This window comes from Toxorhynchites rutilus, chromosome 1 (genome assembly GCF_029784135.1).
Source record: "Toxorhynchites rutilus septentrionalis strain SRP chromosome 1, ASM2978413v1, whole genome shotgun sequence".
NCBI classification, from domain to species: domain Eukaryota; kingdom Metazoa; phylum Arthropoda; class Insecta; order Diptera; family Culicidae; genus Toxorhynchites; species Toxorhynchites rutilus.
Window position 1 is genome coordinate 112,731,101 of NC_073744.1, and position 22,701 is coordinate 112,753,801.

A 22,701-nucleotide genomic window follows, 5' to 3' on the forward strand; every position below is an offset into this window, starting at 1 on the left:
CCTCTCACGCAGAGATCACGAGTTCAATTCTCACTCCCGACATTCTTCCAAAAATGGAAGTAAAAGTGACGAACCAGCCGAAATGTGTTGAAAGTCACTATAATAAAGAAAAAAAAAATGTTTCTAAGTAGAGAAAAAATAACAGAGCATGTAAATTGTGATAATTTATACATAAAAAAGTTACGAATCAAACATTAATAGTATTTTTTCTAAGAAAAAAATTGAAAAGTAGTTGTTCGAAAAACTTTTTTTCATGTAAATGTACCCATCGTCTGATGTATGGAAAACTTGTTGGAAACTTAAAGGGCTATTTATATCTATTTTTTCTGAATTTTAAAAGCATATGTTTTCAAGAAAAAATGAACTTTAATTTTCAAAACTTTTTTCTTTCAATGAAATTGTGTTCCGAAAAATTCTTTGATAATTTTTAATGAAAACCTAAGTAATTTCCTACATTTCATTCTATGACCAAGTTTTTGTAGATCTTATAGTTTTTAAATTAAGATTTTTCGAAAAAAAAAGTTGAAAAAAAATTAAAATTAAAAACAAAACTTAAAAAAATTCTATCAGACCTACAAAATTTTAGTCAAAGAATGGAATGTAGGAAGCTTCGAAATCACCTCAGCAACGATACGATGAACGTTATTTTGGGTTTTAAAGATTTGATTAAACATTGTGGCGGCAGCACGAAAATTTTAATAAAAGATAGTATGCAAATAGTATTCAGAAAAAACTATGTACGAGCATCATGAAACACACAAATGACGTTCAATTGTAAATGTAGTATTAGTAGTAAATAAATGAGTATTTTTTTCATTAAGTAAATGTTGGAGGAAGCATGCCTTTATCTAAGAGATATTACCAATCGCCAGTAACGGATTGAGGCAGGCTTTTGACGTAACAGCTCTGAATTGGTACCACCTACGATATTGTGCTAATGCTAATGCAAATTTTTTTTCATGCTAATAAATTAGTTTTTTCTCTACAACGAATATTTTCGATGATACAGATTTTTGGAAAAAAAAGTATAGATGTGAAGATTTTTAACCCCTCTGGTACAAATTAAAATGTGGCAACACTTGTCGTGACCAATTCGTGTCCTTGAGGGAAGGAGGAAAAAGAGAAGGTTAAATTTGGGAAAAAATTATTGTTGAATCGTATGTACCTAGAGTAAAAAAACTTTGGTAAAACTTCACAAGTAGAGGAAAACGGTAGCATAAATACAGCAAGTACTCTGAGCGAAAAAAAATGTGAGTTTTCCGATCGTGGTTTTAATGTTTTTCCAGCTGATTAAACAAATTTTTCGTGTATTGTGCTGTAAAGTACTGTTCGCCTACAAAAGAGGAACAATTTGATGTAGTGAAACTGTAAGTTTGATAACAATAAATGAAATTAACTGCATTTTAATTTTTGCGTGTTGTGTGGGGTGACATGGACACGTTTCTGTGGGGTGAATTGGTCCTACAGATTTGAGACTTTTCTTTGGTCTAATTGATTCCAGATGCCGCTGAATTACAAGAATAGGATGGACGGACAACATTGGAAGAAGGAGGAGCTTAAAAGAGCAACGTAGGCCATCAAGAACGGATTTTCTTCGATCAAGCATTGAAAGTGTTTGAAAATGCTCGATAAACAGTGAAAAGATCCATGCAGAATTCGAGATGGTCTGGATCCAATTTTTCTGGTCTGGAATGCGGCCAAGATACCTGGTGTCGATCCCAGAACACTGTTACTGATTGTAACATTATCCCAAAATACTTTACATAAACATAAGTATGTTTTTTTCGATGAAACACACACTGGACCAAATCACCCCACATCAAATTTTAATGTCCAAAAATCATCTCTTTTATTTTATGATATATTTGGTAGATTGAAGCTTTATATAATGATTAAACATTATTTATAGAGAGAAAACAAGTGTAGCTCAGTATACAATGTGACATTTTTTATTTAGACCGTATTGGTTTGGAAATATTAGGCGATTTGCTTAGGTGGTCCAAATTCCCCCCTTTTCCCCTACTCACGAAATCAGGATGGATGTTCTAGGTGTCCACGTTTTGAATTTCGGCCTAGACATCAACCGAATGATCGCGAACGCTAGCTGCATTGATGATTTCCAAAAATCTCTAGGCGTTTCTCGTCTAGAGTCGTAAAACCGAGTCGTAAAACGTTCTGGAAGTGCAAACTTGATCGCGAACGTGTAAGATTTTTGAAAAAAAGGAGAAAGTTTTTGAAATATTCATTATCCAATAATAATACAGTTCCTGTGTAGCTAAATATATTATAGAAAGCTGGCACATTTTGGCTAATTCATGCCAAACATAGGTATATTTTGAACGACACTCATGGTGACTTAGTTGAGTGAGGCAAAAGCGAATCAGAGAGACACAATCGTCTACTATAAACTAAATGTCGAGTGCCGTGAGTAAATTCTTTGTGTTCTATGTCCGTGTGCACATGTGACGTCCAAAAGCTGTGTAAATTGAGTAAATGAAGGAGTAAAGATAAGGAAACAAAAGAATAGGAACCTAGTTTAGAATAAATATTATATAATTGTAATAAATGCATTTATGTTATTCGTGGAGCTAGTTTACTTTTCTCGAAGAACATTGTGGGTGGTGATGCTTTAGGAAAAACTCGCTTAAATTACACAAGGAAATCATTTGGAGTCAACTCAAAAGAAGATCTGTTGAGCTCATTCATCAATATCCCTTCTGCGAAAATCGTTAGCTCTTAGCATCAGAAGGATGACGAAAAATTATGTCAGTATTTCTTAACTAACAGTGAGGCAGAAATCTTCGAGGACAAAATTTCGAAAAACGTAGATATTTCTAGTGACGATGACATTGAAAATGAGAAGGTAAAAAAAAGTAGAATGCAAAAGAAAAGCTTCTCGTATGTGTTTGAAGCAAGCTGCAGTTTTGCTTGTGAATTAAAAAAGATGAAAATGCCATAATTTTTGTTTCTGTTTTCGTAAGAAACCTGAGTGAATCATATGATGTATAATCAATACTTAATTTTATTTTTATAATCGATTGGATATGAGACACTTTTACCATTTATGCAACGAATTTGTAATAATTTTCAGCAATGTGTATTCGAAAAAGTCAGCACTTTTCGCGTTAGAAACAAAGATTTGTTTATATGAGCCACTTATAGGAGTATTCAAATGATATAAGACACTTATGCAAACAGTTATTCTGATCATTAAAAACAATTACTTCAACATAATTTAAACCAGTAGTTACTCAAAAAATGATTTATTTCTGTGTTTCCGAAATGATCAGAACTTTTTTCTTTAGATGAACAAAGATTTTGTCGCTTGAGACACTTATGCAATTATTTAAATGACTTGAGACATTTACGCAAACAGTAATTCTGATACTTATGAACAATTTTTCCTATCACACCAAAGTGTCACAATATCTAAATTCTGCTGTTACGATTTTTGTCCCAAATTCCTATACAGTGTCGGACGAAACGTTAAGACCACCGCTCAAGCAAAGAAAAAAGAAAGTGACAAACTTTTTCTCCAAACAAGTTTGCTTCCCATACTTCTGCAATTCCTCTGTCATTTTTGATCTGTCCATGCGACAAAAATCCATGGAATCCCAGATCAACTACGCTCCGATTCTATTCAGCCGATATTTTCGGCAGAATATGGGAAAGTTAGATCTGATAAAATGTTCTTTACTGACGGTTCATTCATAAACGGGACCACTGGCTTCGGCATCTTCAATGAAAATTCCAGTGCCTCTTTCAAACTCAAAGATCCTTGTTCAGTGTATGTCGCTGAACTGGGTGCGATATATTACGCATTAGGGATCATTGAAACATTGCCCATCGACCACTATTTTATTTTTTCAGACAGTCTCAGCTCAATAGAGGCAATCCGCTCATCTTATTTCCTAACAAGAATAAGACAACTATTGAGTGTTTTGGTCGAAAAATTATTCAAGATTACCTTAGCATGGGTTCCCTCTCATTGCTCGATTCCGGGGAATGAGAAAGCGGACTCGCTAGCTAAGGTGGGCGCTTTAGAAGGCACACTTTTTGAAAGGCAAATTGCTTATAATGAATTTTTTTCACATTCCTCGTCAGTACACGCTCGTAAGTTGGCAGCGCATGTGGGGTGGAGATGAGTTCGGTCGTTGGTTACACACGATTATCCCTAAGGTCTCGACGAGTGCATGGTTCAAGGGATTGAATGTAGGTCGTGATTTCATTCGCGTGATATCTCGGCTTATGTCCAATCACTACAACCTAAACGCGCATCTCTATCGCATTGGGCTCGCAGCAAACAATCTTTGTGATTGTGGCGATGGCTACCACGACATAGAGCATGTTGTCTGGTCGTGTATCCGGTTCCATACTGCTCGCTCTCAGCTCTCTAGAGCACTGAGAGCAAAAGGCAGACAATCGGAGATCCCCGTCCGGGATATCTTAGGTAGCCGTGATCTTGATCTTCTGCTTCATCTATACCTGTTCCTCAGAAACGCCGATGTCAACGTTTGATGATGTTTCCTTCGTTGTGTCCCCGTTTCATATCCCTCCTATCCGATCGATAAACTTTTACTTAGTGGCGGCAATACATACACACACTCTTTACAGATGCACGGGCCGAAGGTTGTGCAGTCCACTGATCATTCAACAAGAGCCAAAGGTTGTACCGCTCATGACAACTCTACACGAGCTGATGTTTGCGCCGGCTAGTGACCATTCTATCCTGGATTCCTCGAGTCGAGAAGACGCACCACGCTAGATATGGGGTACAGACTAGGGGGGCGCTGCTGATTAATGGTCAGCTGCACCCCAATAGGAAGTATCCCGTGTCGGGCACAGGTACAGAGCATTGGAGACAGCAACATCACAATTACGAAAACACTTGTAATACTAACCTCGAGCCAACCGCGAGTAATCGGTTACATATTACTAACATAGTTATAAGGCAAATATTGTCGAAATAGTGAACTCCCGGCCCCGTAAGGCTGACGCCATATGAGCCTTAATAAAATATATAATTTGGATAAAAAAAAAAAAATTGAGAAAAAATAATCCAATCCCGTGCTTCAATCTATTTATAACAATTTATTTGCATTGTTTGAAGAAACTTATAACATCTGTAGATAAAACAATAGTCATTCATTAAAAAATGCGTTTTAAGCATACTTAAGAACTAAAATAACGCAACAAAATTCAGGACCAGTTCCTTGTTTCGGTTGTTTCGAGTATTGTTTCGACCGATTTTTGAAGATAATTGATTGTTTCTCGGTGCTATTTAGTAGTTTTCGGATCTTGGTAAGTATTTATCATCTAAACAAGAAGTATGTAAAGGTTTAATCTTCGAAGTCTAGTTGCAGTCAACGAATAATGGGTCGCGTGCATAATTGCACGGAAACACAGCGGATCCGCAAAATGTCCAAGGCAGGTAGCAGTCAACGCGAAATCGCAGAGTACTTGGGACGATCCAAAACCTACGTTTTTGATGCCCTCCATGACCGCAAAAAATCCGAAACGACTGGACGCCCAAGGAAAATGACCGCGAAGCAGCCTCCAAAAATGATCCCTTCAAGGCCTCGAAAAAGATCCGGGACGAGTGAAGTTTGTGAAAGACCACTTCGATTGGATCGGTCCGGGGTAAGAATAGCAGCGGCGAAATATACTGTGGTCAGATGAGACGAAGGTAAACCTCATCGCGTCGAAAGGAAAAACTTGGGTCCATCGCCCAATAGGCTGTGCTTACATGCCACAGTGTACCACCCTGGTACGGGATTGGCCCCCTGTACTGAGTGGATAAGATCATGTACCTCCACGCGAAAATCCTAAGGGATGTTATGCTGCCACACGCCGAGTGGGAGATACACCTGAAACGGCAGTTCATGCAAAATAACGATTCGAAGAACACCGCCAAGATCGTCAAAAAATTGGTCACAAAATAACAAAGTCGACGTCATGGAGTAGCCAGCACAGTCACTGGATCTGAACCCTATAGAGTACCTATGGGAGATCGTGAAAAGGTCGGTGCACACGGAGAAGTTGAAGAATAAGCATCAACTATGGGATAGAATCCAAGCTTGTTGGTATGCCATCCCGGTCGCCACTTGCCAGAAGCTGGTGGAATCCACGCCGAACCGGGTGCGTGAAGTGATGCATAACAAAGGTTGCACGACTAACTGCTAACCCTAGAAGATTTTCACGGTATGAATTTTCTTGTTTTTATTTTTTTACCATTAATTTCAAATCATACGCATTTTTTGAATGTCTATTTAACTACAGATGTTATGAATTTCTTCGAACAATGCGAATAAATTATTAGAAATGGATTGAAGCTCTGCATTGGATTATTTTTTCTCAAAGTTTTGTCACTTTCTTTTTTTTTTTGCTTGAGCAGTGGCCATTCCGACCCCAATGAATAGACTACAAAATAAAAATTTTCTTTTTGCTATGCCTAAAAGCATTCTATACAGACTCATTACCAACTTTTACATTCGCCTTTGAGACGCTTTCGCTGTCATAATACAAATAACCTTTCATTTCGCCACGTCAGTTTCCACCGGTCGCTCTCATCCATCGCCCTTTCTTCAAACCGATCTAAAATCACAAACAAATAGGGTTGTATCTGAGGGTGTTGGGTGCAGACTTGGCACACTCAATTACACTACGTTTATCAGTGTTGACTCTCGTGGCGAGACCGACAAAAGTTTTGTTTGCATAATAAACGTCATCCGGGACTCTCCCCCACAGTCCCCTGGGATTGTCGGGAAAGTAAGGAAATTTCAGACGCGGAGACTGATTAAGTGAATATAGCGCTTTTGCTTATATACCCTTACAATTTCTCTACCTCCTTCTCCATCGTTTACCCCGTCGTCTCCCGCCATTAAGCAGAGAGAGTTGGATTAATTTTTTGTACAACATCTTGGGGGAAAACAATAAGTTCTTCTTCGAACCCACTCTCATTGAGAAAAATGGATCGGACAAGAGCAAAAAAAAAGTTGCTAAAGTGCATTTTAATACGAACCATGGAGTCTGCTGCTGGGAAGCATAATTTATGCTTGCCATTAATTAATCAACGCGTCACTTGCAAAGTCTGTAGGTAATTAGTGCGAGCTTGTTGTGAAATTCCGAAGTTGAGCGTCTTCAGTTTTATGAACCATTCATGGAAATGTTAAACTCATCCATAACATGGTAATGAACGCAGGAGATTTTACGGCGGCAAGGCTATCAAATCTCATATCGAGTGTAACTCGTTCTCAAATGTTACGGATGTATGGTTTATTGTGACTAAGTGAGGAAGTATTTTATGATTCATGAAAATCTTTGCCGTCATGACAAACAGAGACAGTGAAGCAGTTTGTTCCGCATGGATTGAGCCATAAAAGAATGTTTTGAATTTAATGATTGGGTTAGGTTTGGTTATACAATTGGTTTAAACAGACCGTGTAAATATTTCAAGGGTTGATTCAATTTGCAAATCAGGAACAAATAACATCTGGAGCTTAATATCGCCTAAGCTTGTAAATACAACACATCCAGATTCAGATCCAAGAATCAGTTTATGTTAGAGAAATCCGTGTAGACTCTAAAAAATAATGCCTGCGGCAACAGACCCGAAAAAAAACTTCCAAGGGAAAACGGGTCTAACTGCGAAATTCAATTCCAATATCACTGTGGTTCTTGAATTATTTCTCATTCCTCCAGAAAATGGATATGTTTTTGAATCTTCAGCCTACCCCCTTTTTCAACCTCTAATAGCACCAGTCTTATCACAGGCCTACGTACAAGCACTTCTGCCATCATCAACCATCAGCACTGCTCCTAAACAATGAGTTCCGCTTCGCTGCAAAATTTGGGATGTTTAGTCAGCGTTGAGAGGTACTCTCTGGTCCATCTGCGCCAGAAAATGTTAAGCAAATGATGGATATGATTCCAATTCGATCGAATAGAATTTGAATTGGAATTTGATGCCTCCAAAACCGGCTATCGAACGCCAGGAGTCTAGGAGGAATTGGCTCAGTTAAAGGTCATCCTCTATTGTAAGAGGTAGATACGTGAGCGGACGTTAACTATTGTTTCGGCTTCCACCATGAATCTCATCAACGTCTCATCGCCCAATTTGCGGTTACAATTGTACGCCGTCTCCATGATAGTTTTGACAGATCTCACCATCCGCTCCCATGCACCAGCCATGTGCGGAGTACCAGGTGGAGTCAACCTGTAGAGACGATTAAGATAAAGCCACCCATCTTTTCACGTTACATCTGTCTAGTTTCACTATCAGTGGTCCGAAGAAGTCTAGACCAACATACGAAACCGGTCGCACAAACGATGTCATTCTTGCCCCATGCGAAGAACCCTTGGTGAGCACTTCTAGATCCTACACCATTGGCATGTCTCCGCTGTATTATTTACTGTCTCCCTAAGCCATCCGCAAAACATTGCCACTGGCGTCGTTTTGCCTTCTGTAGGTCTTCTGACATTAACAGGCCTAAGGTCATGGATCTTGGATCTCTGTGATCGCTTTTCACGGTACACCGAGATACTCCCACGGCGATTGAAAAGTGTACGAGTACGCTACCATTTCGTCATTATGCAACTGTCAGACTAAGCAAATCGGCTTTTATCACTCGCAACCTATTTTGATATGAATCACATACATGCAAAAAACTTGGTTCTTGGATGGTCCTTGATGATATCTGTTTCTGTTTTTCGATGAGTCTATGTACATGGCAATGGATGTATGGAAAAAAAGTCATCATCGAATTTCAAAAACCGATCATGCATCAAAGCACTCAAAGTTTAGATTTTTTTTATCCTCGAACTTTAAAGGAAATTTGGAAAATCGATTTTTTTTTTCGATGCTCATTTTTTGGGGCCAGTTTTTGAAATTTGACATGACCATTTTCGCTGCGACCCTAATGTACATAGGTTGTTAGACGATTGGGAACGTTCGAGACGTTCTGGAATCCTCATTTTATCATGAGTATAACAGGGGGCGTATTTCTGCTTCTTTTTTTTTCCAAAATATATATTTTTATCAAGGCTCATATGGCGTTAGCCTCACGGGGCCGGGAGTTCAATACTTTGACAATTTTTCTTATTATCTATGTTAGTAATATGTAACCGATTACTCGCGGTTGGCTCGAGGTTAGTATTACAAGTGTTTTCGTAATTCGGATGTTGCTGTCTCCAATGCTCTGTACGTGTGCCCGACACGGGATACTTCCTATTGGGATGCAGCTGACCCTTAATCAGCAACGCCCCCCTAGTATGTACCTCATATCTAGCGTGGTGCGTCTTTCTCGACTCGAGGAATGCAGGATAGAATGGTCACTAACCGGCGCAATCATCAGTTCATGTAGAGTTGTCATGAGCGGTACAACCTTTGGCTCTTGTTGAATGATCAGTGGACTGCACAACCTTTGGCCCGTGTATCTGTAAAGAGTGTGTGTATGTATTGCCGCGACTAAGTAAAAGTTTATCGATCGGATAGGAGGGATATGAAACGGGGACACAACGAAGGAAACATCATTAAACGTTGACATCGGCGTTTCTGAGGAACAGGTATAGATGAAGCAGAAGATCAGGATCACGGCTACCTAAGATATCCCGGACGGGGTATCCGATTGTCTGCCTTGTGCTCTCAGTGCTCTAGAGAGCTGAGAGCGAGCAGTATGGAACCGGATACACGACCAGACAACATGCTCGATGTCGTGGTAGCCATCTCCACAATCACAAAGATTGTTTGCTGCGAGCCCAATGCGATAGAGATGCGCGTTTAGGTTGTAGTGATTGGACATAAGCCGAGATATCACGCGAATGAAATCACGACCTACATTCAATCCCTTGAACCATGCACTCGTCGAGACCATAGGGATAATCGTGTGTAACCAACGACCGAACTCATCTCCACTCCACATGCGCTGCCAACTTACGAGCGTGTACTGACGAGGAATGTGGAAAAATTCATTATAAGCAATTTGCCTTTCAAAAAGTGTGCCTTCTAAAGCGCCCACCTTAGCTAGCGAGTCCGCTTTCTCATTCCCCGGAATCGAGCAATGAGAGGGAACCCATGCTAAGGTAATCTTGAATAATGTTTTAACCAAAACACTCAATAGTTGTCTTATTCTTATTAGGAAATAAGATGATCGTTTATCAACCTTTATTGAGCGGATTGCCTCTATTGAGCTGAGACTGTCTGAAAAAATAAAATAGTGGTCGATGGGCAATGTTTCAAAGATCCCTAATGCGTAATATATCGCACCCATTTCAGCGACATACACGGAACAAGGATCTTTGAGCTTGAAAGAGGCACTGGAAATTTCATTGAAGATGCCGGAGCCAGTGGACCCGTTTATGAATGAACCGTCAGTAAAGAACATTTTATCAGATCTAACTTTACCCCCATAAAAAATATCGGCGGAATAGAATCGGAGCGTAGATGATCTGGGATTCCATGGATTTTTTGTCGCATGGACAGATCAAAAATGACAGAGGAATTGCAAAAGTATGGGAAGCAAACTTGGTTGGAGATGCCTGGTGAAGGGTGCACGTCGTGGGTAAGGTCCTCATGGTATAAAGACATAAAACTTGACTGACTCAGTTGGAGTAGATTTTCGAAGTTATCAATCACCAATGGATTCATGGTCTTGCAACGGATGAGAAATCTGTAGGATAATTCTGTGAACCGAAGAGTAAGCGGGGGTACTCCTGCCAAAACTTCGAGACCCATCGTATGTGTTGAATGCAAACACCCCATGGCTATACGCAGGCAACGATATTTTATTCTCTCCAGCTTGAGAATAAGAATCCTGGCAGCTGATCGGAAGCAAAAACTGCGATATTCCAACACTGATAATATCGTTGTTTTGTATAACTGAATGAGGTCTCCTGGATGGGCACCCCACCATGTTCCGGTTATTGTTTGGAGAAAATTGATTCTTTGCTGGCATTTCTGTTTCAAATACGCAATGTGTATTCCCCAGGTACATTTAGAGTCAAAATATACTCCAAGGTATTTGAAAAACATCGAGTGCTTGATCGTTTTGCCGGATAGGTGAAGCTGGAATTGGGCGGGTTCGTGCTTCCTAGAAAAAACGACCATTTCAGTTTTCTCCGTAGAGAATTCGATACCCAGCTTGAGGGCCCACATGAACAGATTGTTCAGGGTATCTTGTAACGACTTTTGCAGAACGACGGGATTAGTACCCGTGATGGAAATAACTCCATCGTCTGCAAGTTGTCTCAGCGTGCAGTCTCTAGTTGGACAATCATCCATATCATTGACGAAAAACTGTACAAGAGGGGGCTTAGGCAGGAGCCTTGTGGTAGGCCCATAAAACTGTATCGAGAAGATTTCAAGCTGCCATGATTGAAAAACATGTGCTTTTCTGACAGTAAATTGTACAGGAAATTATTCAGAATTGGTGAAAGTCCACGATTATGAAGTTTCTCTGAGAGAATTTTCATGGAAACTGAATCAAATGCCCCTTTAATATCGAGGAAAACGGAAGCCATTTGTTCTTTGCGAGCAAATGCGATTTGGATTTCAGAAGATAGCAGCGCCAGACAATCGTTCGTCCCTTTACCTCGGCGGAAGCCAAACTGCGTATTTGACAGCAAATTGTTCGCTTCAACCCACTTGTCCAAACGAAGTAGAATCATTTTCTCTAACAATTTACGAATACAGGATAACATTGCAATCGGCCTATACGAGTTGTGATCGCAAGCCGGCTTGTTGGGTTTTCGTATGGCTATCACTCTCACTTGCCTCCAGTCATGTGGGACAATATTCTGCTTCTGTTGATTATGTTGAACTTCAGAAAATACTACGGATCCTTTGAACCAGGCACTAACTACTTTTGAATCTGAACCTTTTCCTATTTTGTCGCAATGTACGCCGGATTCTACTTGTAAAGGACCCGACGCCAGTTCTCTCAGTCTGTGATTGCTATTGATTCTCCTATTCTGCAAGCAACAATCTGTTTGTATCTACGACGGTCATCTCGTGACCAGGAAAGAACTGTAGCCGACTCACGTTTCAATACCTTCCGTACTACATGCACGGTGTGACTCTGTTCAATAAACTGCATCAGCATTGCATTCAAAACAACAGCCATCAGTTCTAATCGCGACGACGGCGCCAGTGGTTGTGTGGTTAGCGTAACAGTCTCACAATCCGATCGGCCTGGGTTCAATCCCAGCTGGCGTCGTTGGGATTTTCTGAGGCGAAAAATCTCTGGTTACGTCTTCCTTCGGAGGGGAAGTAAAAGAAGTTGGCCCGGCTCATGAGTTGTTGAGTCTGATAGGTAGGAACAGGTGGAGTCGCCTCCCTGTTGTCGGTGATTGGCACTAAAGTGGCGGAAATAGGCCGACGAAAAATAAGCGAAGATAAAAAAAAAAAAAGTTCTAATCGTGGTACTGATTGGGTCTTAACCCTTTCGATACGAGTTGCATTTTTTATTTGCATTCAGTTTAAGGAGATTTTTATTACACCAAGTATGGAATACATGTATTTCATTTTGGAATGCTTCGATGTCGTTTTTATTCCTAATTTCCGCGGAAAAGATTCATGTCGTCTGCATACACGCGTACATTTATACGCTTGAGAACGAAGGAGATGTCAATAATGTACAGATTGAAAAGAGGGAGGACCAAGATAAGAGCCTTGTGGGACTCCCGAAGTGACTTTTACCGGATTTAGTGAATTTTGAAAATGAACAATTTGTTCATGATTTGTTAGATAAGAATTGAGCCAGTTCCAGAGTCCTTGTTTCATTCCAAATTTCTGCAATTTGAAGAGTAGTAATGGAATGTCAATGCGGTCTAATGCTTTACTGAAGTCAGTGTAAAGAGTTTCTACGTGTTTGTCATTTTCTATTGCATTCAAAATAAAAGTAACAAATGCCAACAGATTAGTTGCAGCTGAGCGGCCTTTGAAGAAGCCATGTTGCATATACGTTATTCTATTTTTTACTTGCTGGAAGACTTTTCCATTCACTATTGCTTTGAATAGTTTAGGAATGCAAGAGATAATGGCAATTCCACGATAATAACGTACGTCAGATTTAGCGCCTGATTTAATTTTAGCTCATATTTTGTCATCCCGATTTATGACATCAAATGAGACATAACATAACAGAAAATGTCATGACTCACAAATACTGGTAAGCATTTGTATAATATACATGGTACATCAATATAAGATCAATACGAGCGAGTGAAACAAAAGACAAATAAGCTTTCCGCATACTTTGCTACATACAAGGCCCAGACCGAGATAGATATTGTTCTCCTTTATGCGCTCCTTTTTTACTCTCAGAAAACATTTTCCAACTTATATAATCAGGTGCAATATTATCACGTATTTGCAGAACAACTGCTGAAGCATCACTAGTCATATGGATAACGTGGTCGTGTAAAACAGCTTTGCATTCCAGCCGGCCTTGGTTCGATCCCCATTGACGTCGTATGGACTTTTTTTTCTGCACAATCCCAAATGAAATGAGAAAAGAAAACAGAAAGAGATGTCTGCTCGCATACATACAAACCATTTTTAAGCTTTTAAAATAGCTCATTATTTGCGCATTTGACTCTCTAGCACACGGACGTACCACCTACGATATTGTACAATTTGCTCAATGCTAATGCTAATGCTAAATTTGACTCTCTAGCACACGGAATGGCATCATTTCTGCCAAAGCTAGTTTGGGTGTAGATACCAAAAAGATTGTTTCCATTTTCTGGGAATATTACAGCTTGTAGTGACATATTGAAAATGAAATATAAGGGAAGGGTGAGTTCCTCAGCCAGGTTCTTCAAGAATACAGGTGCTATTCCGTCAGGTCCTTTCGTTCCGTCGAATTTCTTTAATGCATGGCATATTTTTTGTTGTGAAAGATAGTTCACCGATATGCCATTTGGATATTCCAGTAGAAATAAAAAGTTTTCTTCGAAAAATGTGGCTTAATGAAAGAAATTTGCGAAAAGATATTCCAAATTTCGTTCGAAGAATTCCCTACATCTTCATCGAGATGCATCTGCTATGGAAAGTTATTGCTTTTGAGCTTAGACTTTACGTAATTCAAGAATTTCTTTGGACATGTTTTACTTCAGTTTCGACCTTTCTATTATACTCTTCGTGTGCACTTTTAATGGCAAAATTTAGTTCTTGGGAAGTATTCTGATGTTTCAGCAAATTTTGATTACTTTTGTCTATTTTGTATTTTTTTGCGTGCTTTTTGTTTTCTATTCTTCAAATTTCTTATATGAGCGTTAAACCAAATAGGATATTTGTTGGTTGAATTTCTTCGTCTTCTTTTGTTCGGCACTAATTCTGATATTATGTTATTCAGAATTTCGTGAATAATATGTACGGATAAGTTGACATCTCGTTCGCTGTATAATAAAGTATACCATTCAATGGCTTGTAGGCTACATATGATTGCTTCAAAGTTCGTCTTGTTGTATTCCGGTACACCCAAAATTGATTTTTAGCTCATGTCATCCCGATTTAATACATCGAATGAGCGTAAAAATAACAGAAAATGTCATGACTCTCAAATACTGGTACGCATTTGTATAATATATATGGTACGGCAATATAAGATTAATACGAGTGAGCGAAACAAGAGACACGTTTCAAACAAGCACGCATTCCTTGCCACATATGTACACGGCTGAGACCGAGATAGATATAGATCTCCTTTATGCTGGAAAGTGTTTTCTAAGAGTAAAATTAGAAAACATTTTCCAACATCAATTTGTAATGAGATGTAATATTATCACAATTATGTGCAACAGCATCATTAGCTGTGTGGATAGCGTGGTCGTGTGAAACAGTCTTGCATTCCAACCGACCTTGGTTCGATCCCTGTTGACGTCGTTTGAACTTTTTTTTCGAAAAAGATGAAAAAAGAAAAAGAAAGAGATGTCTGCTTCCATACATACAAACATTTTAAAGCGTCGGGGACAGATGACATTATTTGCTCATTTGACGCTACAAGGCATGAAAAGACATGGTTTCTGCCGAAAATGAAATGCTTTCTAGCAACGCTAGTTTGGGTGTACTTCTTCGTACAAAGATTGAGTATTTAATTGCTGTGTGAAATTTTTCATTTTTACAACAAAAGTCGTCGGTGATGTTAGAAAATAATAGGTCCAAACATTAATTTTGTGAATTTTTAAGTGATTTATTTGATTAGGACTGAGATGTGCAATTTTGTCAAATATATAATGAAGGGTTTCATTTTCCCCGACAACTGGAAGTAGAATTCATTCATTATCGTTATCGGTAATGAAGAGTAACAAGCATACGAGGGCAGTTCGATTAGCCTACAAAATAAAACAAAATATTTGGAAAAGTTACGATTTATTTCTTGACATAGTCTCCTTTTAGCTCGATACGTTTGACCCAGAGATACTCTAACTTCTTTAGTCCATCTGAAAAATACGTTTTCTCGAGGTCTGCAAAGTAGGCTTCGGTAACGGCGATGACCTCCTCATTCGACTCAAATTTCTGCCAGGCGAATGTCTTTTTTAAGTTTGGAAACAAAAAAAATCGCACGGGGCCAAATCGGGAGAATACGGTGGATGGGGCAGCAGTTCCTAGTGCAATTCGACCAATTTGGCCGTGGCGGAATTTTCATTTTTTCCATTTTTATTAAAATCCGCGGACATGCCCGCTTCCACACACGGTCGAAACAAAACTACGAGTCCGATTCGGTTGAAATTTTGACAGTAGCCGATTATGATAATGTACTACACGATAATTAATCTCTCTTGCGATACTGACACCATCGGACGATTATGCTAATTACTTATCGGACCGCCCTCGTACAACGCGTAGACATTTTATCTTTCGAATGAAGTATTCATCATACCATTTCGTCCAGTTGTTTAGGAGTTATTAACGCTCAAAATATTGTTGCTCCAGCGTAACGCTCTTGCTTTCGAAACATTGAACTTACTCCCCGTATACAAATGAAGGATGTAGTCCTACGACAACATGTTTTTGTAATAGGTCTGGAACGGGTCAGTAGATGATTATAAGCGTCTTAAGTCTTACATGCTCAAATCAATATTGGTCTATTCCTGTAAATATCCCGTTGACTCCTAATATCAACCACTCAAAAGTGCGGCATGAAATCAACTTGAATATCATAACCGACAATTTACCCAGTTTCAAGCGAGGACTACCTTTACGTTTTGTGGACTTTCTGAACTGAACGAGACTGAATAAGAGAACAGAATGGGTTCTTTCGCTCCGAGAGTTTGCAATGGAACCCGACGCCAACAAAGTATCTTTCATTATTTTTAATGAATCAGCAGCAACAGCAGCACCATTATTATAAGGCGGTTAGCATTAAAAGTGAAATGATTGGGAGCATCACAACATCACAACGGGAAAAGGCTTACGCCGGGCTATGGGGTATACAACATTGTTGGCACGTTTTGCGCTCGCTTCGACGAGAAATCAGTGTAACTTACTTGGAAGAGCATCGCCGGCATTTTGCATCCAACAGCAATTCGATGGAGGATCGTAACGGCAGCTTTTAGTGAGGCACTCGGAATGTGCTCCCAGTCGGCTAGTACCAGCGTGCAGGCACGCACAACTTTCGGGTTCAGCAATCTGTAAGGTGAGGTGAGAAACGGGGAAATGGGTTTATGATTAATCGTAAACTTTCAAGAACGATAAGTTGTATTCTCGGGAGATTGCCTCCATTAGGAGAAGTTACTGCTCAAACTGAGGTGAGTTTGGGGAAAAGAGATTGAATGTTTATTGTTTCATTATTTAAAATAAATTGTGAACGGATGAAATTGATTCGAAATGTTTCTACGATTTGTTCGATAACAACGAATAATTCTAATGAACACGTTTTGCCCTCGCGTATGTAAACCACATTTCACCCACTTCAACGTAATGCTGCATAATCTATCGCAATACATTGTATTCTCACCCCATTGAGACGAGGTGGCGAATGTTGCAAATAATGGATTTCGGAGACGCAAAATCGAGATTAATTCTAGACAATAGAATAATTGCTCTCTTAAGCACACCTGATAGCAGCGCAATATTTATGTAATCAATGGCAACAGCTAGAGAAGCGTGGAACTTACCACGTGTAGCGTCTTCATCACGTTTCAGGGTGACTAATTTCCCAAATCATAAATCACAACGTGGCAGAATAACAAGGCGCTTATAATTCTGCGAGGTGTTACACAACTGTGAGCAAGCTAGATTAATTGCAAAATAAAATCCAATTAATTTTAGCGAGACGTTCACGCTAAATCCTGGGCGCCGCGCTTGGAGTAAATCTGTCTCGAGACAAAGCCACCAACCTGCCACATTCCGTTTGTTCGGAACACGACGCTGGCAACAGGCGCAGCAGTGTTGTATTCGCGCGTCGGGGGTGTTAAAGCATGTCACCGCTGGCCACCAACGCCAGCCCCCGGCGTCGCGCACATTGCACAAATTTGAATTTGAATAATCTCATAAATGTCGCCCGTAAGTGAGTCTAATTTAAAGTAAATAGAAAACAGCATTCCATCAACAGTAGCGAGATGAAGGAAATATATAGAGGTATACATATTCCTACAATACCGCATGTGTCACCACCAACACAGCATCCGCGGCGTAATAACGACGACATTCAGAACGGGGTATGAAAACGGGGATTTCAGAAACAGAAACCACGTGAAATGTGTGCATTGTTCCGTTTTTGGCAAGGATGACAGTGGATGGATACGAAGCGTCTCCTCGAACAGTGAAAGGATTCCTATTTTAGGAGTGCGCTCATTATGGGATTTGGCTTCAGTAGACGAATAGAGACCATGTGTTCTTACAAGGAATCACATCCATTGTTTTGAGTAACACATACACTTTTGTCAACACCACAAAGGGTGTCGTGAACACAAACGAATTGTGTGGGCGTTCAAAGAGAAACAATGTTTTATTTTGGAACATGCGAAGGAACAGGAAGTAATGAGATATACAATTTATTTTCGTCCATTACTCCGATCGGAATAGGTTCAACGACGCATGAGCCGGTACATCAACCTCGCTTTCGACGGGTCCAAAGATTGACCATTTGAGGAAATACTAACGACGTTTAGTGGAATTGAGTCCCGGACTATCAAGCAAAACATGAAATAACTTTAATTTAGGTTTTTGTCAATAAAATAACAAGTTTGCCCAATAAAAATCCGCATGATACTTGAGTAGATGAATGTCAGATCTTTTACTGTATAAACCCAGTATCTTATCTAAAGGATTCTAATCCATGTAGATATGATATGGGTCATCTATTCGTGATTGAAACAAAATACTAAATAAATGATGTTGTTTTCAAAGTCCGGTCACCAACTTTTATTTTGGTTGGCGATTGTCCATTGTGCGTTCTTACCATGACAGTAATTTCTCCAATTATAGAGGCTTGTGGCTAAGACAAGACCACATTGTTGACGCATCGCTACAGAATTATTTTATACAGTTCGCTTGTTTACCACTTTGACTGGAGGGCCGGCGCCACGCCGCTGTGTTTGTCCTGTGATCCTATGTTCACCCACTATAATAGTTTGGTTGGGTGAATATCGGGACTTCTATGGATGCAACCGGTCAGTGATTGGAGACAAAAATGCTTTAATCGACATTACCCGCTCCGAATTGGTCCCCTGTACTTGAAGCGATTATGCATGTCTCATTCGCAGTCATATAAAATGTTATATCTCACGATTCCACTCGTTCCTCGGTATAGAAAGCACAAGCATAGATCTTCCAATTTTTGTTAATTTAAACCATCTATATCAGGGATGGCCAAACGGTAGTTCGCGGTCTACCGGTCGCCCGCGTAGGTATTCCAAGGCGCCCGCCACCTAGTTTAGGATAGTGTCACCTCCAAACGTAATGGATTAAATATCTCCCCACCTTTTCCTGTGATCAATTTATAAGGTGTTTGCGAAAACCTCAATAAAACATATTAGTTTTAAGATTTATAAATGTTCTGAAGAATTCAACTTCATTTTATCTTTCATGACTCAATTAGTTTCAACTAAACAGGTTCTTTTGAAACTATTTTTTAAGCTGTATGATTACTGATGAGAAAATAATCCGTGCTTATATTTCTGCCTTGATGAAGATATGGTTCGGCTAACTTTAGAACTACTAATTCGCCCAAGGATGTTGAAGTTCGCGTTTCATCCTTACCTAAGTAAGGGAACCCATTTATAACGTATTTAAATTGAATATCTACTGCTAACCAAAACTTTAGGCTAAATTTGTGCGGCTTATTTGTCATGTATTATGTGAATTTGCAGCAAGAAGGGAACAGTTGCTCGCCTATTGAAATATTTTAGTGAGGTTTATCACAGCATTGATTATTGTGTGTAAATTGATTCCATATTTCGGATATCACAGTAAATTTGTCGGTTCGTAAAAGTTTGGATCTTTCCGTTTTTTGTACCAAATCGGACAAATCGAATGATTTGCATGAATTCATCTCTGAGCGTGGTATTTGGTAACTTTATGGTTGAACTCTTCCAATCTCTTTTAAAAACACGAAGTGTACAACTTCAGTACAACTCTTCACATGTTCTATCATGTTATTCAAATGAATGATTCTTCTGCTTGTATACTTTCTTCAGATTCCAGAATCTCGATTCCATCTTTGTATCTCTTCATTTTCATCTTCTTCAGAACCAGAACACCCCTCACAAATACGAACTATGTTTTGTAAAATTTTTTATTTAGATTATAAAGAAGGTCTTTTGTAAGAATAGTTTGGAATTGAGATCCACAATAATATTCCTAATTCAAATATTAGAACAACTGAAACTTTCAGAATCTCTTCGCACTTTGACAACAATTGACATTCTGTTGTTTATCGCTTCTTTCATTTAAGATTACGATATCGGATAACGATGATAAATCAATGAAAACTAAATGTTTGGAAAAAAAAACTTCGCCTTTAATGGCTACAAATTTGTGTTTTAATCAAGTATTGTTATTTTAATTTTAAAACTATGATAAGTAAAATGAATTAATTGTGTAGATTTCTTTCAAGAAATATAGTCATGAAAAAAACAACAGTGAAGAGTGAGAAATTAGAAAATTTTAAAATTATATATTGGGCCCTATTATGTAATTCTAGTTGAGCAGAATTTTGCTGTTATAGATACAGTCCATTCCTCGCTAACAACTTGATGGAGCTGGATGTGCTATTCATCACTCCTCAAGCATTGTTCTCGAAGTTTTTTTTTCTCTTCTCCCCAACGAGTTGGTTTTTTTTTTCTCGTGTGTTCTGTGGTGAATTAGTGCCCAAAGTGCCCAAAGCAGCCAGAACCGAGGAAGCAGCGCCTCTGCAGTGGTCTGGATCGGCGTCTGTAGTGGATCAATAACCATAACGGCATCGTCAACACGTGGTTGACGCTCAGTTGAGTACAACAATAACTTCTGCTATTGTGTTGTCTCCGTAGCGCGTGACTTTTGTGTCTCCCTTAATAGGGTAACAGAGCGCATATCGGAACAACAAATTTATGTGATTATTTTTATTTTATTTAAGTTTTTTTTTTTTTTTACAAGTGAGATAAAAAAATTGTAAAGATAATAATCGTTCGTTCTAAGAATGGAGGAGGGTGGGGGTCTAGACATGGACATTTCAGACTCCCCCTCGCTTGCTCAAGCAGGGTGTAGTAAGTCCCTTAAACGGACTCCTATGCCCGAAGATTCTTCTTCTGGGGACGAGTCAACTCACACTACCAAGCCCCCCTCCAAAAAAAAGATTGCAAACCTTTCCCCTGATTCCTCCAATACTTCCACCCAATCATCGACATCCCTTCCCCCCTCTGATGTTACTGTCCCCACTCAAACCTTGTCCTCGAATTCCTCTCCTATTGTTTCCGCTCCCCGTGTCAGGGTTTATCCGGACGATGCGCCTGACGCTGGTCCTTGGGTTGTTTTTTTCCGGCCCAAACCTAATGGTAAAGCCTTGAGGGTCGTACAGATTATGACAGATCTGAAAAGATACACCTCTGTTTCGGAAATTTGCAAAGTAAGACCGAACAAACTGCGAGTTGTCGTGACTAACCGAAAGGACGCGAACGATATTGTTGCTGATAAGCATTTCATCCTCGAATATCGAGTTTTTATTCCCTCCCATAACGTAGAAATTGGGGGCGTTATATCTGAAACGGGTCTGACGTGCAAAACTATAGAAAGTATGGGAGTTGGCAGGTTCAAGAGGCTTCCTTCGATGGAAGTCAAAATCTTGGAATGTCGCCAACTTGGAAAAGTTACCCAGGAAGGAGTAGAAAAGAAATTTACGCCGTACGACTCGTTTCGAGTCACTTTTGCTGGTGCCGCCCTCCCTGACTACGTTATGGTGGACAAATTGAGGCTGCCGGTGCGACTCTTCGTGCCAAAGCCCATGACTTGCAACAAATGCAAGTCAGTTGGTCATACAGCAGCTTATTGCGCCAACAAGGAGCGCTGTGCCACATGCGGAGAGCAACATGAGGGGAAATCCTGCAGTGCGACTGAGCATAAGTGTCCATATTGCGGGAGATCCCCACACGTGCTCTCAGCTTGTGAAACTTACAAGAGTCGCTGGGATAAACAAAAGCGCTCTTTGAAGGAACGCTCGAAACGCACTTTCGCGGATATCTTAAAGGGCGCTTCCCCACTGGCTCAACAACCATTACCAACAAACAATGTCTTTGCTTCACTGCCAGTTGACGAATTGGAAGCGGATACAGCTAACGAGGGCACACCGTTTATTTTCAAAGGGAATTCCCGGCGCAAAAATGTGTCCACTCCCAAAGTTCAACGACAAGTCCCATCGGTGGTACCCCATGTTAGCTTGCCTAAAATATCGAGTGCAGCGGACAAGCAAAATCAGGTTCCTCCTGGCTTCCGTGGGAATAGTTCACCTTCGAACGACCCAGCACTCGAGGGGACATCAAAAACCCCAACTGTCCCTTTTTTTGCGTCCAGCTCAACTTCCCAATCGGGATTTATAAAGTTGACTGACCTTGTGGATCAAATCTTCACGTGTTTTAATGTTTCCGATTCCATCAGAACCATTGTCATCTCAATGCTTCCAGTACTAAAGACAATTTTGCAACAATTGATGCAAACATGGCCCCTCCTTGCAATGATTATCTCTCTTGATGTCTAATTTGAATAGAGAGGTCGGAGATATCACTGTTTTACAGTGGAATTGTCGTAGTCTTATCCCTAAATTGGATGTATTCAAATTTTTAATTCATAAGTTCAATTGTGATGTTTTTGCTCTGTCCGAAACTTGGCTTTCTTCGCGAGATGATCTCTCTTTCCACGATTTTAATATTATACGCTTGGACCGTGATGACAGATACGGAGGGGTGCTATTGGGGATCAATAAGTGCCACTCATTTTTCCGAATTGACCTTCCACCTATTGGAGGGATCGAAGCTGTTGCTTGTCATGCAAACATTAAAGGCAAAGACCTCTGTATTGTCAGCTTGTATTGGCCTCCGAGAGCTGCGGTTAGCCGCAAACAACTTGTTGACATGTGCTCACTCCTTCCTGAGCCACGATTGATCTTGGGAGACTTCAACTCTCACGGAACTGCCTGGGGGGAACAGTACGACGACAATCGTTCATTGTTGATATATGACCTTTGTAACAGCTTCAATATGACCGTTTTGAACACTGGGGAAACAACA

The 22,701-nt window shown here is 39.8% G+C and overlaps 1 protein-coding gene across 1 annotated transcript in view; it reads right to left on the reverse strand.

The window, feature by feature from the left end:
• LOC129762449 (protein timeless homolog) overlaps positions 1–22,701 on the reverse strand; it is a 223,112-nt gene that overhangs the window by 43,342 nt on the left and 157,069 nt on the right. Inside the window, exon 11 of the mRNA XM_055760706.1 lies at positions 16,489–16,630. Within this exon, the coding sequence (XP_055616681.1) occupies positions 16,489–16,630 (142 nt within the window). The remainder of the gene's footprint in view (positions 1–16,488; positions 16,631–22,701) is intronic.